Here is a 16,881-nt window from a genome sequence, read left to right as displayed (position 1 = left end):
CCCAGGTGCCCAATTTTTAAAAATTTCAGCTAGAACTTAGAAGTTACACTCGTAAGTGAAAAGATTCTTTACATTCAAGTCAAAATGATAATTTCAATGAAAAATTCAGATTTCTAAAAGGATATATTGTCCATCAGTAATCTATTATTTCCTCTTGCTAGTCAATCTTTCTGAGTTAGTTTCTAATATCTCAAAGGGAAAGAAAGTATACTTACTCTTGAAGATCAGTGATGAGTTTTTCTTTTGCCTCAACTTCATCTCTCAAACTACTAATCTGTTTTTGATGTGTTTCTCTGTGGCTTTGGATCTGCTGTTCAACCGCTTGCTAAAGTTATTGGGGGGAAAAGGATTTAAATCAGATTAATCAAGATTAAGAATAATGGATTAAGTCATTAGAATGCAATGTTACATCAAACTTGCCTTAACTTCATTTGCAGTCTGAACCTTATTTAAGTGCTCCTTTTCCATCTCGTGTACTTTCTCTGTTTGGGTAGAGAGAGAAAACAGGAGAAGAAATAAGCCTTAAAGTTCTTCCTATAAACCAAGGAGCAAATAGGTTTTATGAGGGATCTGTTGCTTAGCAGTACTTGACTTTAAATTATCTAAATGCTACATAGTAAATCTTGCTCTCCTACCTCAGAACATGTTTACTAATAATATAGTTACATCCTTTGTGTCGATATTATGGTTTCCTTTATTTTCTTTGCCTAATCCTGGAACAGATGGGTTAGGCCATGGTAGGGACTGAGATAGCTTTCTACATCCCCTATGTTAAGATTCACACACACACACACACACACACACACACACACACACCCCCTCATAACTTTGTGGGAAATTCCTAAATTGGCCCCTTCCATATTCAAACACAATTTCAAAAACAGGTTTCAAAACCATTTTAAAATATATTATTTGTTTATGTTCTAAGTTATCCATATTCCTACCATTCTCTATCAGTGTGAATATAAGTTTACTACAATTATACTAAAGAAAGAATTAATATAGGTAGAACTCATAAAAAATCAAAAGCTAATACCTTGTGCTCGAAGCTGGACTAGTTCTTCACTGAGGGAATCGACAGATTCTTCTAGCTGTCTTTTCTTTTGCTCCACATTTTGAAGGTATTCAGTCAATGATTTGATTTTGGCTTCATGCTTTTGGGAAAAATAAACTGATATGAAGTGCAAAAAAATAGCATGCACATTTTGTTAAGGATAATTTGAAAGTTAGCAGGTCTTCTCTATATGTCTAAGCATATAATATTACAATGATAAAGAATTTAATTAATGAAACAGTTCCCTACACAGCTTGTAGCACTGGCAAACTAAGGTACTGAAGGCCGAACTATGAGATACTCTTACTACTATCTCCACCTAACAATATTCTCTTTCCCTACTTCTACAACTCCTATCTTGGTGAATGGCCTCATCCATTCAGTTGCCAAAGCCAGAAAGCTGGTTCTGCAATCGTCTACCGTAGAATTCTTCTAGAGCTTTCAATAGCCAAATCAGTCACATCTTTCTAGTAAATTTCTATGTATAACATATACATATCAGTAAATATAACCCAGTTAAATTCACTCATATCATACTGCAGTGAACCTAGGAAAAACTAATTGAATTAACCTTTTTATTGTTACCCAAAAAAACCCCAAAGATCGTTTTCCTTAAAATTTTTACAATCAATGAAATGTATACATGGCTATTCAAAAAATGAAGAAACTGTTCTGTAATACCTACTTGAGAGATACGAAGCTGGCATGCTGCTAACTCCTTTTCATTTTCTTCCATTTTTTTGTTGCTCTCAGTTTGTGTGCTTTCTAACTGTTTGCAGCGTTTTACCATTGTTTTTACTTCTGACTTCATTTTGCTAATGTAGAGCCTTGCAACAGTGAACTCTTCATCTATCATGCCAGTTCCCTCAGGTTGCTGTAAAAAAAAAATTAAATAAAAAATTAAAAACAAAAATGTCCAGTTTGTGGTTACCCAATTAGACTCCAAAATCTTTTAACAAAATAAGTATTACCTGATATTCATAAAAAGTATGGAGTTTTTCTTTATTAAACATTATTCTTAATAAAGGGCAAGTAGAACTTAGCTTAATTTTTGCCTTCCTTATCTTCTAAAACTTAGTGTTAATACATGCTTACAAAGGAAAACAACAAATGCAACCTAAAAACAAACTGATGACATCTGCCTCTTTCAGTTTTTAGATTTCCTCTTCATTGCTAATCATATGTAAGCCCAGTTTAAAACTAAACAAATGATATTTAGGGGCAGAGAAAGGATGACTTCTAAGCTCGACAAAGAAGAACTGTGGTGACTGTACATTCCTTAAGTTTCATTACAAAATTCAAGCACAGTATTCATTGTCAAAATTAAGTGGAGCTTGAGAAGGAAGAAATAAGACTGTCTTTGCTTGCTGAGGATATGATTGTTTAAAAAACAAAAAAAAAAACCTCCTAAAACTAATAAGCCATTATAGTTAACACGGCAAAATACAAGATTAACATATGAAAGTCACATTCCTATACCAGCTATGAACAAGGGAAGGTGAAACTAAAAACACAGTGGCATAGACATAAGAATGAAAAGAAAAAAGAAATACTTAGGCATAAATGTAATACAGTAAGTATAAAATCAGTATGACAAAAGAAATCAATGAAGAACTAAATAAATGGGAGATATTCCATATTCACGGATAGAAAGACTCAGATGTCAGTTCTTCCCAGCTTGATCTACGGATTTAACATAATCTTAATCAAAATCCCTGCAAGTTTATTTTATGGTATCAACAAACAGACTCTAAAGTTTAAATGGAAAGGCAAAAAACCTTGAATAGCCAAACACTACTAAAGAACAACAAAGTCAGAGGACTGACTGACTACTCAACTTCAAGACTTAATTATAAAGCTACAGTAATCAAGATGGTGTGGTACTGGCAAAAGAACAGACAGTAATTGGAACAGAATAGAGCCCAGGAACAGACACACACAAATATAGTCGTTTGATCTCTGACAAAGGGGCAAAGGCAATTCAATGGACAAAGGACAGTTTTTTTCATAAACTGTAATAGAAAAACTATCCATCCACACGTAAAATAATGAAGCTTGACAGACCTTATTATACCTTGCAGAAAAAAGAAAAATTAACTCCAAGTGGATCATAGACCTAAATGTAAATATAAAACCAAAAACCTCCAAAACACAGGAGAAAATCTAGGTGACTTTGGGTTTGGAGATGAGTTTTAGACACAATGCCAAAAACGCAATCCTGAAAGAAAAAATTTGTGAACTGCGCTTTATTAAAATTAAAAACTTCTGCTCTGTAAAAGACACTGTTAAGAGAATGAAAAGATAGCCACAGACTGGGAGGAATATTTGCAAAACACTTATCTGTAAAGGACTGCTACCTAAATCATAGAGATCTCTTTAAAACTCAAGATAAGAAAAACAATCCCACTGCATTGAGATAACATTATATATCTCAAACCAAAAAACTGATGACATCAAATACTTGTGAGGATGTGAAGTAACAAGAACTCTCATTCATTGCTGGTTGGAATACAAAATGCTATAGCCACCTTGGGGGTTTCTTACAAAGCTAACGCTTAACATATGATCTAGCAATCATGTTCCTAGGTATTTTTACCCAACTGAATTGAAAAGTTTTGTCCACAGGAAAATTCGCACATGAATGTTTATAGTGGCTTTATGTGCAACTGCCAAAGACTGTAAGTAACCAAGATGGCCCTTGATAGATGAACGGATAAAGTGGTACACATATAAAGTGGAATATTTGGTGATAAAAGAAATGAGCTATCAAGCCATGAAATGACTTAAATGCATGTTGCTAAGAAAATTAAGCCAGTGTGAAAAGGACAAATACTGTACGATTCCAACTATATGGTATTTTGGAAAAAGCAAAACTATACAGATAGTGAAAAGATCACTGGCTGTTGTTCAGGGGAGAGGGATTAATAGGGTAAAAAGCACAAGGGATTTGTAAGGGAGGTGACTGTTCTACATATATAACTATACTGTAATGGTGGTTCTGTATCATGCATTTGTCAAAATCCATTAACTGTACAACACAAAGAATGAACCATAATGTAAAAAACACTAAAGTTAATAAAGCTCAAGCAGTGCTTAATGATGATGTTAAGAGGAAAATTATATACAAATGACAAAAATATTGAGAATCCATAGATTCTTTTTTAAAAAGAACCTATTTGCAAGGCTGACTTGTTTTCAAAATGCTATAATGGTATAGGTGAAAAAAACAGTCTAGGAGTCAAGGACCCTTTATTTTATCACTGGCTCTACCACTGAACATAAGCCGTTTCTACTCTTTTCTCTTTACCACTTTTTCACTTAAATTAAGACTTAGCTGAACATAAAATGGAAAGACTTTTCTAAAAAGAAGCTGCAAATCTACAAGGCAAATTTTGAACACCTCTCTAGTGTTTACTGGTATGAAGTAAATTTACTTTTCCATCCCAAAAGATTCCCACATAGCTCTATCATCTCACATGAGTTCACCCTCAAGAGGATACAGAATGTTCAGACGGAACATTCTGAAGAGAGAAGAGAGAAGAGAGTGAAGAGAGAATAAGTCACCCAGTATTTAACATTTTTCTTTTGTCTCAACGGCATGAGCCAACATTAAGAAATGTATAATTGTCTCCTCAACACAAAGCAGCTTTGAATAACAACTGACAGAAGGAATGTGTGCTCCATATTGAAAACTTTGTTAAACTGGGCTTCTTATTCTTAGTAGGCTGTCACTATAAACCCTAGTGTTAAGTTTATTCTCTTTGTTACACAATTAAGCTTTAATCAAGAAGAAAAAGTCCAAACAAATACCTACTGCAACATACAAATCTTTCATATTATGTACATGTGCTTGCAGTTAACAGTCTTAGTTTGCTTTTTTGGTCTAAGTTTTAAAATTTACCAGGTCACTAATCTTTTCTTCTTATCATATGCCTAGTGCCAACATAACCAATGTTAGTATCCTAAAAAAGATTAGAAAAGAAAAAAAGGTATACTTGAAATAGGTACTGCAAAATTTTGATTACTAGTAACTGAAATTCACGACATTATTCTCTCTACTGTTATATGACTGAAATTTTTCATAATAAAACTTTAAAAAAATTAGTAGTGTTCATCTTTTATCTTTTCAAACATTTAAAGCAACCTCAAGGCCAATTCATTTAGGAGTTTACTCTCTGAGCTAATCTTCACTGCTGCCCCAGTTACATACTTTCATGTACAGTAATTTATTAATAATCTCTAAATGCAAAATCTTTACACGGTAGAGAAAAGAACCAAACATGGGATCCAAATAAATGATACTTACTGAAATTGCCTTTTGAGCACCTCTTACTCTTTTCCTCTTTCCTCACCTATTTAAAATGAAGTTAATACCATCTACTACACGTTGCTGTTGTGAATGAGATAATGGGTATGAAAAGAACTTCGCAGTAGTAAACAGAAGTAGTTGTCTACTGACAATTATACTTAGTATTCGATTATTATACTTACCTTTACGTCATTATTTCCTACAGCAATTCCTATTTCTGCAAGGTCTTTTAGTAAAGATGCCATCATCTCAGCTGCTCGTTTTTTCTGGTGGTTGGTCATTTCCTTAAGTTTCTGAAGTTCAGCATCTATACTTGCTAAAGTTGCCTAAAAGAACCCAAAACAAAAGACACAGTTAAATCTATTAAATGAAAGATTACTTCAAATACTGACAGATATTTCACTTCAGCCAGGACTCACAAAAGCATTATTTTCTACTTTCAGTTTTCTGAACTAGCTGATCTACTGAGTTCTGGGAGAACTCCCAGTTCAAACTTAGAAAATATTTTAGACCTAACAGACTCTGTAAAGTAGCCATATTATGCTCTATGAAGAGCTGGTAGTTTGTACCACCTTTTTTTTTTTTTTTTTTAAGATTTTATTTATTTATTTGACAGAGAGAGCAGGAGAGCACAGGCAGGGGGAGGGGCAGAAGCAGGCTCCCTGCTTGCCCAACAAGGGGCTCCATCCCAGGACCCCCGGATCACAACCCCGAGCCGAAGGCAGCTGCCCAACAAACCAAGCCACCCAGATGTCCCCTCATTTCACTAATTTTTGAGACTGGGTTATGTTTTCTACCTAGAAGTGAGTAACTTTCAAAATAATTAGGTTGAATTTTCTTTTATTACCACAGTATGGCTTATCTTTGGAAACAGAGTCTGGGCAAAATAATGTTAGACTAGAATTGAATTTTCTAGATGGTTTGTGTGTTTCCTTTATCTACTTTCTATATAGTCATTGGAAATAGTCCATCTGATAATTACTGCTACTTTGATACTATAAGCAATTATCTAGGAGACAGTGATGAAGTAGCATTACTGAGTTTAATTAAGTTTAAAATAATAGCTGGTTTACCAGCAACAAAGTCACCACAATTTTGAAAAGCCCAACCCAATCTGGCCACATTAAAACTAATCATTATACCACAGGTCAGATACTGACCAAAAGTCTGTAAATTGCATTAAAAATTGCAGTTGCTTTTAGTAAAGATGCCATCATTTCAGTTTGTTGTTTCTTCTGGTCATTTCCCTACGTTCCTGAGTATCAGTAGTGTCTTCACCCAGTTTAATCTGAAATACCAGGTGTTACCTTTCAAGTCTCATGAGGTATCATGCTTTAATGTCTAAATCACTATCAGGTATTTTCTCTAACAACTGAATAGCAATATTGTACACATTTATAAAAAGATGCAGAACACTATAAGGTTTCTAACTTCTATTAGCAATGTAGTGCTGACAGATTCAGTTTCATAACTGGGACACAGACACAACTGTCGTAATGACTGAAACTGGTGACTGAAGACCAACTGACAGCTTACGGAGTTGTAAGACACTCCTATTGTTCTTCCAAACAGTATTAGGTTTGCTAATAATGCAACTCATAAGAGTTATAAAAGCACCTTGATCTCCATGCTATTAAACTGTAACTTTGGAGATTAATAGGGGAAAATGAATTTCTCATCAGGGGCATGAAACTCAAAAAAAGAAAGAAAGAAAGAAAGAAACCTTTAAAAATAGTATTGACTGCTTTCCTTTAGGTAGGTGAACATGGACAGGGAATAAGTAGTGAACACTGACCCCGAGTCCAACTCTAGATGCAGTTTCTGGACAAGAAGTTGGTATTGACAGTAATAAAACGTTAATAAGAGAGCTCATCCATGGGCGCCTAGGTGCCTCAGTCATTAAGCGTCTGCCTTCAGCTCAGATCATGATCCCAGGGTCCTGGGATCGAGCCTCACATCGGGCTCCCTGCTCGGCGGGAAGCCTGCTTTTCCCTCTCCAACTCCCCCTGCTTACGTTCCCTCTCTCGCTGTGTCTGTCAAATAATAAATAAAATCTTTAAAAAAAAAAAAAAAAAAGAGAAAGCACTCATCCATGATGACGCTGCAAGTATAGCAGTTGCAATCACAGTTATATACTACCTTTGGCATCACTCTAGGAGGGTGGCAAATCCTGTTTATAGCAATGATAACAAATAAAGATCCTTATCTATTGCAGAATCACAAGGAAGAGCCTTCTACATTGTGTTAGGTAGGCTCTAATCCAGGGGCTGGGAATGTAAAAGTAAACAAAACCCAAGTTATATGAGGTTGTATAGCCTTCTCTTATTTTTATGTGTACATTTCTTATTTACAGTTTGAACAATCATTTAATAACATTATTGCGCAACTAGAAGTTAAACTTATTTTCTCTTTAACATTAGAGTATTAGGAATAGCAAAAAGTCTTCAAATGGCATTTTAATTACCTTTTAACAGACCTTCAGGAACTAAAAGATAACCCTCTTCCTTCACCTGTAAGGTTTTATATAAAGGACAAAGTGAAGTTGAGGCTTAGAATTACTTATGAATGGGGGCGTCTGGGTGGCTCAGTCGTTAAGCATCTGCCTTCAGCTCAGGTCATGATCCCAGGGTCCTGGGATCGACCCCCCACATCGGGCTCCCTCTCAGCAGGAAGCCTGCTACTTCCTCTCCCCCATTCCCCCTGCTTGTGTTCCTGCTCTCACTATCTCTCTCTGTCAAATAAATAAAATCTTAAAAAAAAAAAGAATTCCTTATGAATAGATACTCTCAGTATTGAGCTTACCAGAAAGAAGTTACTTAATTTCAATTAAGAAAACTTGTACTAAAATATTAAGAAAACAGAATTATATCCTACCGATTTCTGATTTAGTTCATCACTAAGCAACTCATATTCCTTAGTTTTATCTTCAACTTCCTGAGACTTCTGATCATAATTGACAGCAAGTTCCTCTAAGGCTTGCAAAACTTCTTTTACTTCTTCCTTAGAGGCATCATTTTCTGCTTGCAGGCGATTCAGTTCAGCTTGCATATTATCTTGATCCCTTCTGGTAGATGCCAAAAGCTACATGAAAGAGTGAAAGTATACAGGTTTTTACAAGGAATACAGGTTTAAAAAATCTATTTGCTAAACTCAAAGGGAATAAAACGTGGATGCTATTAGCTGTGTGAACATTTATTCATTCAACAGATTTATTGACTACTATATGCAGGCACTGTGCTAGACACTGTGGGAGACAGCAAGAAAATAAAAAAGACTTTGAGGAATCTAGAAGAAGAAACAAAGGTACATAAATAGATGCAATACAAGATGGAATATTAATTAAGAGTCATAAAGGAGGGACAGGACATGACAGAGTGCTTGGTAGTATTTAAAACAAGAAGGTATTTCTGTAGGTTATTCATGAAGAAGGTGGCTAGAATTGGCCAATTTTAGTCATGTGCAAATTAATGTAATAGAAAGAAAAGGCATACTAGCTTCATGAATAATGAGCATGAAAAAAAAAATCAGTAGATGTTTAGAAGACATGCTTAAAGGTTTAGATTTTCTTTGGTCAAAAAGAAAAGGGGTGGCACCTGACTTATGCCTCAGGAAAACTTAGTATCAACATATAAAATTTGAACTGTAGAGAAGCCAAGAGACTAGTCAGGAGAATACTGCATCATTTAGGGTCAGTGGCTTTTACATAGGGAAGGGCATCCGGAAATTTGCAGGAGTATTTCTAATGGAGCAGAATGCAAATGGCACTTAGAAGTAGGGGCCACGCATGCTAAATGTCCTATAACACACAGCACAGAATATTATAATGAAGAATTGTGTAAATGTTACTAGTGACCCTTCCGAGGAAACATGCTATAATTGAAATACAAAGATGATGTGACCAGGACTAAGGTGATTGATGGTGGCTATCTCTTCTTTACTGAAGCTGTATAATCTTTTGCTCCCATCTCCAAAACAAACCTTAAATGGAGTACCATTTTTTAATTATCCCCCTGCTCTGCCAGATAAGATAAACTGAGGGTCCAAACTAGGTGACAATCTACTAGAGAAGAGAAACCTGAAAGAACTAAGATGAAAGTAAAGAAGGCAAAAATGAACAGGTTTGATGAAATAAGACATGGTGAGAGGAGTAAAAAATGTTTCATTCACTGACATTCTCATTCCCACAGTGAGTCATACCTTAAATTATACAATTAAAGACAGATCCAAGCAATTCAGAGATCAATTATTTTCTTTCTTAAATCATCCCTTTAAACCTGTATCTGTGTGTTTAAGTGAACGAGTGACAATAAAACATTGTGTTTTTAATATTTCTTCCTTCACTTACATGTGGAAATACTCTTCATTAAGGGAGGGACAGTCTAAAGTTATCCCAGCCCAGTGTAGTAAGTCTTTCTCAAGAATTAGTAAGACATGTTTTGGGAAGAATAAGGAGATAAAACAGCACTCTACTTCAAGCAAGGAAAGTAGAAGACATAGTTTAAAAAGTCCAGTAGAAGTATATTAAAGAATAAATACTGAAAAAAGCTTCCTCTCCCCTCCAGTTAGATAGAACTCAAACTGAAAAAAGAAAGACCTTAAGAGGAAGTCAATCTTTGCTTCAATCCATATGATGTATCATATCCACAGTGAAGCACAAGCATATTAAAAAAATTTGTAAATGTACTCCAGTATATTCTGAGCTCTGTAGGTTCATCTTTTATGTTTAAATAATAGTGACAAACTATAAAGCTTTTCTGAAAGCAGTATGTAAGGTATTCAACTTACCTCTTCTTGATCCAACATTTGTGTCTTCAGTTTCTCTACCAATTGGCTCTGTTGATTAATTTCCTCATCCTAGAATTTTAAAGGAATTAGTTAACAAAGTAGCTCACAACCTGATTCTGTTTGCTAACACAAATTCTAAGATTACTATTCCCCCCGACCAAAATGTTTCAAAACTGTTTCTCTAAATTCAACATAGCTTATTTCAGTTTCCTAGAAAAATGCTGAGAGATGGAATTTCTTTCAATTAATAACAGTAACATCACACAATTAAAAAGTCCATGTTTATAAAAGCTATTAATAGTTTAAATGCAAAAAATAATAAACACTTAACTCTATTATTGAAAATAATGGCCATATAGCTACTCCAAACCTGCTGTATCTGCTTAAAATACATATAAAACATCACCTAAAACCAAAACCAGAACTATTTACTTCTAGTCTCTTTACTGTTCTTGTTTTCCCCTTCCTCTCTATCAGGTTCATAATTTATTTTTCACACTACTGACTGACACGATCAAAGCAGGAAAACACTATTTCCACTTTATTTTATTCCCTCTCTAATCTCTTGCATCACCTTTATTATCGAGTCCTTAGATCCCTGATTCTAAGAAATCATTTCATTAAGGCTCTCCAATGACCCAATGCCCAATTTCCTTTCAAAAATTCTTTTAAAAAAGAAAAATACAGTGCCTGGGTGGCTCAGTTGGTTAAGCAACTGCCTTCGGCTCAGGTTGTGATTCTGGAGTCCCGGGATCAAGTCCCATATCGGGCTCCCTGCTCAGCGGGGAGTCTGCTTCTCCCTCTGACTCTCCCGTATCTCATGCTCTCTCTCTCTCCCATTCTCTCTCTGATAAATAAAAATCTTAAAAAATATATATATATATATATTTGTCTCATAGTTTCTGCACAGAAACAGAAATTGTGATTTTATATTTTTTATTAATATAGATGATCCTTGAACAATGTGAGGGTTAGGGACGCTGACCACCCACCCCTCCAACAGAGTTAAAGATCCACATATAACTTCTGACTTCCCAAAAACTTAACTGTTGCTAGCCTGCTGTTGAATGGAAGGCTTACCAATAAACAGACAATTAATACATACTTTTTGTTAATGTATTGTATACCGTATTTTTATAATACAGTAAGCTAGAGGAAAAAAATGTTATTAAAATCGTAAGGAAAATATATTTGTATTATTGTACTGTATTTGTTTTAAAAATCCACATCTAAGTGGACCCATGCAGTTTAAACCAGTGTTATTTGAGGGTCAACTTTACAATGATTTTCAAAAGGTTAACAGAAACCAAGGAAGATGTATATAGGTCCCCTGGAGCTGTAACATTAAAATTAAAAATAAAAATATCTATGTCATAAATTCTAAAACAAAATGGAACATGAACAATACCTACCTTGTCATCAAGTTGTTTGTACAATTTAGCAATTTCTTCTTCACACTTTCTTCTTTCAGCATCAGTAAAGTTTCCAGTAACTCCAATCGTAGCTGCTGGTTTATCATTGGTAATAGTAATATCCTTATCTACTGCGAAAGCTTCCAAGTTGGCTTTCTCTTTGTCAAACTGTTCATCAATGGGCACTGTCTCTCCTAAAATAAGACAACAGCATAGTTAATAAACATCCACCTGTCTAAAATGAATTATAATTTTATTCAATTTCAGTTGTTCTCACCAATTTTCTTATCTACTCAGTCTGAGATTTGAGAAGCTGCAATTACTTTTGACTCACCCCCATCTTCTTTTTTTTTTAAGATTTTATTTATTTGGCAGAGAGAGAGATAGCGAGAGCAGGAACACAAGCAGGTGGAGTGGGAGAAGGAGAAGCAGGCTTCCTGCTGGGCAGGGAGCCCGATGCAGGGCTCTATCACAGGACTCTGGGACCATGACCTGAGCCGAAGAGATGCTTAACGACTGAGCCACCCAGGCGCCCCTCACCCCCATCTTCTAAATCCAGTCACCAAATCTTGTAAATTTTATTGCTTCCACCCTACTGTAGGAACCTTGCCATCTGTGACTTCTATAGCTTCTAGATGGCCTCTGTGCCTCTATTTATTATTTCAGGTATAATCAGAATTTAAAAGATTTTATTCATTTTTAATTGATGATCCCTAATGCTTAAAAAGTAAAAATGGATATGGTTTGTTATTTTTATGTTCATATCAGTCTCAAATTTATAAAATAGTTTTACTTTCGTATTCAACAAACTCAAAATGACATATTCATAAAGTATTACCATTACGCCATCGGTTGAGTTCATTTTCAAGCCACTGAATGGTGTTCCGCAGGGTCTTATTTTTTTCCTTTTCTCTTTCATATTTCTTTTTCCACTGTTCTGCAGTTAATTCTACATTTACACAAACTGTGTTCTTAATTGTTTTGGCCCTAAGAGAAGTAATTACAGGGAAAAAAAAAATGTAACTAGAATTATTTTCAACTGATATATATAGATGTTACATATACATATGTAATTTTTAGTTAAGCAATTTGACTATTCTTGTTCAATTATCTTTATGACTAAATACAAAGAGCCATAATTAGTATAGTGCTAAATAAATTTGCATCAGTCCCCAAATTTGTGAATAGCTTAAAAAAAAAAAAAAAAAAAAAACCTGATGAGGATAAAAAACAAGGGCCCATATTTTCCCAGTTCATTTGCAAGGATAAATTAATTTAAAAAAATTACTGTTGAAGGTCAAAGATAAAATCATCACTACCGATTTTCCTAGGTTAAGCAATTCATATTTGGGTATCTCATTATTTGAACCTGTCATATATGTCAACAGGCTAATATAGAATTATATTTGTCAAGTTTTTCTTTATTATCTGATTTAAATGCTTATTTTCTTTAATGCTAAATTGAAGCTTCTCATATAAATCTGACTGAAGTTAATATTTGACTTTGATATGTACTAAAACTTAATTCAAATTCAAGCAGCTTTAAAAACGGACCTTGCTTGTATTATCTCTCAATTAAAACGTTGTGTCTAGCATATTAACAATATGCACTGATTTGAATAATATCTACCCTATATTTTCCTAGACTTAATAAACAAAAGACCTATCTGTCATTTAGACTTTGTATTTTCTTAACAACAAACCTTTGACCAAACAGGAGTGTAGATTTTGTTTCAGATTCATTGTACGATGATGGAGAGCAGCAAATTACAATAGTGGTTCTACAGTTGCCACCTAATGAGTCTTGAAGGATTCTTGTCATTTTACTATCTCGATATGGAACATATGTCTACGAACAAAAAAAAAATAGAAGACCAATGGGTTTCTACGGCATAAAATTTGTTATAGAAATATGTTACACTTTACGTAAGCTACAAAGAGATTTTGGTTATTCTGATTAATATTAAGATGGGAACTAAAATCTACATACTGATATTATAAGACAACTAATTTACACATACTGAGTCAAACACACCAAATCTTTCAAACATCCATGCATATACATACATTGATATTTAAGTAACTCCCTGTAAGGTAACAATAGGGAAAGAGAAGACATGTACTTCTCTTACACTTACACTTCCCTCAGCCAAAGCAGAAATGACATTGCCAAGAGCAGAAAGTGACTTGTTGATGTTCTTAGCTTCATCCAGCACAGCACCTTCAGCTCCAGTTTTACTAACCTATACATAAGATTTCAAAAGAATGAAACAAAATTGTAAGTTTCTTTGAATTTTCTAAAAAGTTCAGAGATCATCCATAGCCAGCAAACAACAAAATGAAAAGCTTCACGATTTTATTTGCCAATTATTTATTCTAAGCTATCACTATTTCTTGAGTATTCATTAGTCTTCTGAGAACTTGGTCAAGTAACTAGGTGCACGACAAGAATGTGATTAAGGAGATACCAAATTTTATTTTTAGTTTGTGCTCTTGAAAATTAACAAATTTACATGTACATTTGCAATTTACTATTTGCTAACCTCCTTTGCTTCATTAAAAAAGAGGAATCTTTTAAAATTTGCTAAAGCGTAATGTTGATACTGTAACTATTACAAACTGAATTTAAATATATAAGCAAACTTCTTTTAAAAAGATGTGAAATACATATATTAAAAGACAGGATAAAATAATACGTTAACAGTGCTGGCTGAAGAAACAGCCTCTCAGAATTCACAAAAATCGGGCGCCTGGGTGGCTCAGTTGGTTAAGCGACTGCCTTCCGCTCAGGTCATGATCCTGGAGTCCCTGGATCGAGTCCCGCATCGGGCTCCCCGCTCAGCGAGGAGCCTGCTTCTCCCTCTGACCCTCCCCGCTCTCATGCTCTCTCTATCTCATTCTCTCTCTCAAATAAATAAATAAAATCTTTAAAAAAAAAAAAAAAAGAATTCACAAAAATCAAAGACAGGCTTTGAAGGATGTGTTTAAGACTTAAGTAAAAGGGAATAGGTATGTCATTTTAATTAGAGGAAAAATTAGCAAAACAGCAAAAATGGTTACAGAGATCAGTATTAAAATATTTGAACTTATTTTAATTTTCACATAAACTAGAATCAGATTAGTATACAGTATAGTCTGTAATTATTAAATAATCACCCAAAGGAAAGAAATAGGTAAAACCAAACCATAAAAGACTAATGGATAGTTACCAGTTTTCACAGGGAGCCCACTGCCAGTATGGTAAAACAGATACCAAAAATAAGGAAAAGGATACCTAATAAAATTTATGACAATATATGCCAAACAAAATTCTCAATAAAATCATACACCTTAAGACAAAGGTAACACCTATTGGTTGAACTGGACTATCACACAAATGACAGTGATTTGGAACTGGTTTTTCAGTTTAAGTAGTCATAAGCATTGGCATCAATACTTTTAACTCTCAAAAATATTACCAAATCCAATTTTATAGTTTCTAACATGTTAATAATGAACAATGCCAAAGTCCAAATTCGAGCTCAAGTTTATAAAAATGCTTAAACATCTACCAGAATATAAAGATTTTACCTTTTCACTACCAGCTAAATCAACCAGATAAAGTTTTCCACTCAGCTTTTGTTCCGTTTGCGTGTTCTCTTGTTTTACATTAATAAGAAATATACTGTGACTCCTAGAGCTATGTTCATTCATATCTGCAATGAAATTACACAAACAACTATAAACAAACATGGCTTTCCCTTACTAATAATTTCTAAAGCATTACTTTACATAAAAATCTAATACAATTAATCATGCTGATAAAGATATTTTAAGGCAGCTCTGTACCTTAACTAGTGTTAATAAACATCCTACTTACTTGTAACTGCTACATGTCTGTTGGACTTTCCTTCGTCAATGGTATCCATAACTTCATCTGGACTACATACAAAACGCTCTGTGCACCCCTATAACATAATTTTTTAAAGTATGTCAATAGTCTTAAAATTTTTTATTACAGGGCTTTTCTAAAAACAAGCATTATTTTATAAGTACCTTTACATAGGGAACTCGATTTTTATCTTCATGAACTGAAAGATTGGTCTTTGAAACTGAAAAAGAAAAATGAATAGCACCAGCAACATTCTCCTCAACTCTAAAACCAGTTATGAAAATAACCAATTCAACTGACTGTTTCCTTTCCCAAGTGACCTAATAACAATACATTTAAAAAATATGATACATCACTATTAAAGAAAGACTGCAGAAACAGTAGGAGATTTTTTTTTTTTTAAGATTTTATTTATTTATTCATGAGAGACAGGGAGAGAGAGAGAGAGAGAGAGAGAGGCAGAGGCAGAGGGAGAAGCAGGCTCCCTGCTCAGCAGGGAGCCCGATGCGGGACTTGATCCCAGGACTCTGGGATCATGACCTGAGCCGAAAGCAGACACTTAACCATCTGAGCCACCCAGGCGCCCACAGTAGGAGATTTAAATAGAAATTAATGCAGCAATATAGAATTTTAGGTCCAATGCAACCTAGTCTACACCCACATTTTGAAAATAACAGTAAGACAGTGGTTTAATAGTTTGCCCAAGGGCAATGAATCTAAATGACAGCTAACAGAAGACTAGGACTCAGGACCTTTAACTATAATCCAGCTCTCTAATTACTACCTAAGAAACACAGGCACCCCTAAATATGTGCTTTAAATAAGTTATTCAATGTGTCAAAGGCATTCAACTAACTTTAAAAGAACTTTAAAATATACCTGTTTCTTATAATTTAAGTCAGTTTCATATAGGTCACTTAGAAATAGTCTCATATCTATCTACTATTAAAAAAGGTAACATGCTATTTTAAAATGATAAAAGAGCAAGAATTTAACTTACCATCTAACAGGTCCCTTATCTTATCCAAATAAATTTCAAAATACGAAACCTGAAAGGCAAAGAAATAAAGGAAAAAAAGATCAACTAAAATTTTAAAATAATTTATTCACATTCATTAAATTTGTTGGGGTCTGAGGGAGCATGATCTAGACTAGGGGGCAGAGTTATCAACAACTCAGCCATAGCTCATGTTCTAACAGGAAGATTGGAACTCTCTAAACTCATATAACAGCAATTTCCATTACATATCTTCATCTAAAATGAATTAGATTCATGAGAACAGTAAGAACCTTTGAGTTCAGGGCACCTGGGTGGCTTAGTCAGTTAAGCGTCTGCCTGATTCCAGGGTCTGAGCGGGGAGTCTGCTTCTCTCTCTGCAACCCACCCCAACTGCTGTAGTCACTTACTCTCTCTCTCAAATAAAACCTTTACCAAAAAAAAAAAAAAAAG

General features: G+C 34.4%; 1 protein-coding gene across 1 annotated transcript in view; it reads right to left on the bottom strand.

Annotated features, from left to right (window-relative positions):
• Nucleotides 1–16,881, bottom strand: part of KIF5B (kinesin family member 5B) — a 47,463-nt gene that overhangs the window by 11,192 nt on the left and 19,390 nt on the right. The window contains exons 5-19 of the mRNA XM_021686504.1: nt 16,432–16,480; nt 15,596–15,651; nt 15,420–15,507; nt 15,131–15,255; nt 13,699–13,803; nt 13,264–13,409; nt 12,399–12,547; nt 11,561–11,754; nt 10,149–10,217; nt 8,238–8,444; nt 5,546–5,689; nt 1,740–1,928; nt 1,037–1,154; nt 421–482; nt 216–325 (exon numbers count right to left, since the gene is read on the bottom strand). Coding sequence (XP_021542179.1) covers nt 216–325; nt 421–482; nt 1,037–1,154; nt 1,740–1,928; nt 5,546–5,689; nt 8,238–8,444; nt 10,149–10,217; nt 11,561–11,754; nt 12,399–12,547; nt 13,264–13,409; nt 13,699–13,803; nt 15,131–15,255; nt 15,420–15,507; nt 15,596–15,651; nt 16,432–16,480 — 1,811 coding nt within the window. The remainder of the gene's footprint in view (nt 1–215; nt 326–420; nt 483–1,036; nt 1,155–1,739; nt 1,929–5,545; nt 5,690–8,237; nt 8,445–10,148; nt 10,218–11,560; nt 11,755–12,398; nt 12,548–13,263; nt 13,410–13,698; nt 13,804–15,130; nt 15,256–15,419; nt 15,508–15,595; nt 15,652–16,431; nt 16,481–16,881) is intronic.

The sequence above is a fragment of the Neomonachus schauinslandi genome, chromosome 5 (genome assembly GCF_002201575.2).
Source record: "Neomonachus schauinslandi chromosome 5, ASM220157v2, whole genome shotgun sequence".
Taxonomy (NCBI): Eukaryota; Metazoa; Chordata; class Mammalia; order Carnivora; family Phocidae; genus Neomonachus; species Neomonachus schauinslandi.
Note: the sequence above shows the minus strand (reverse complement) of the source record. Positions and strands in the feature narration are given on the sequence as shown.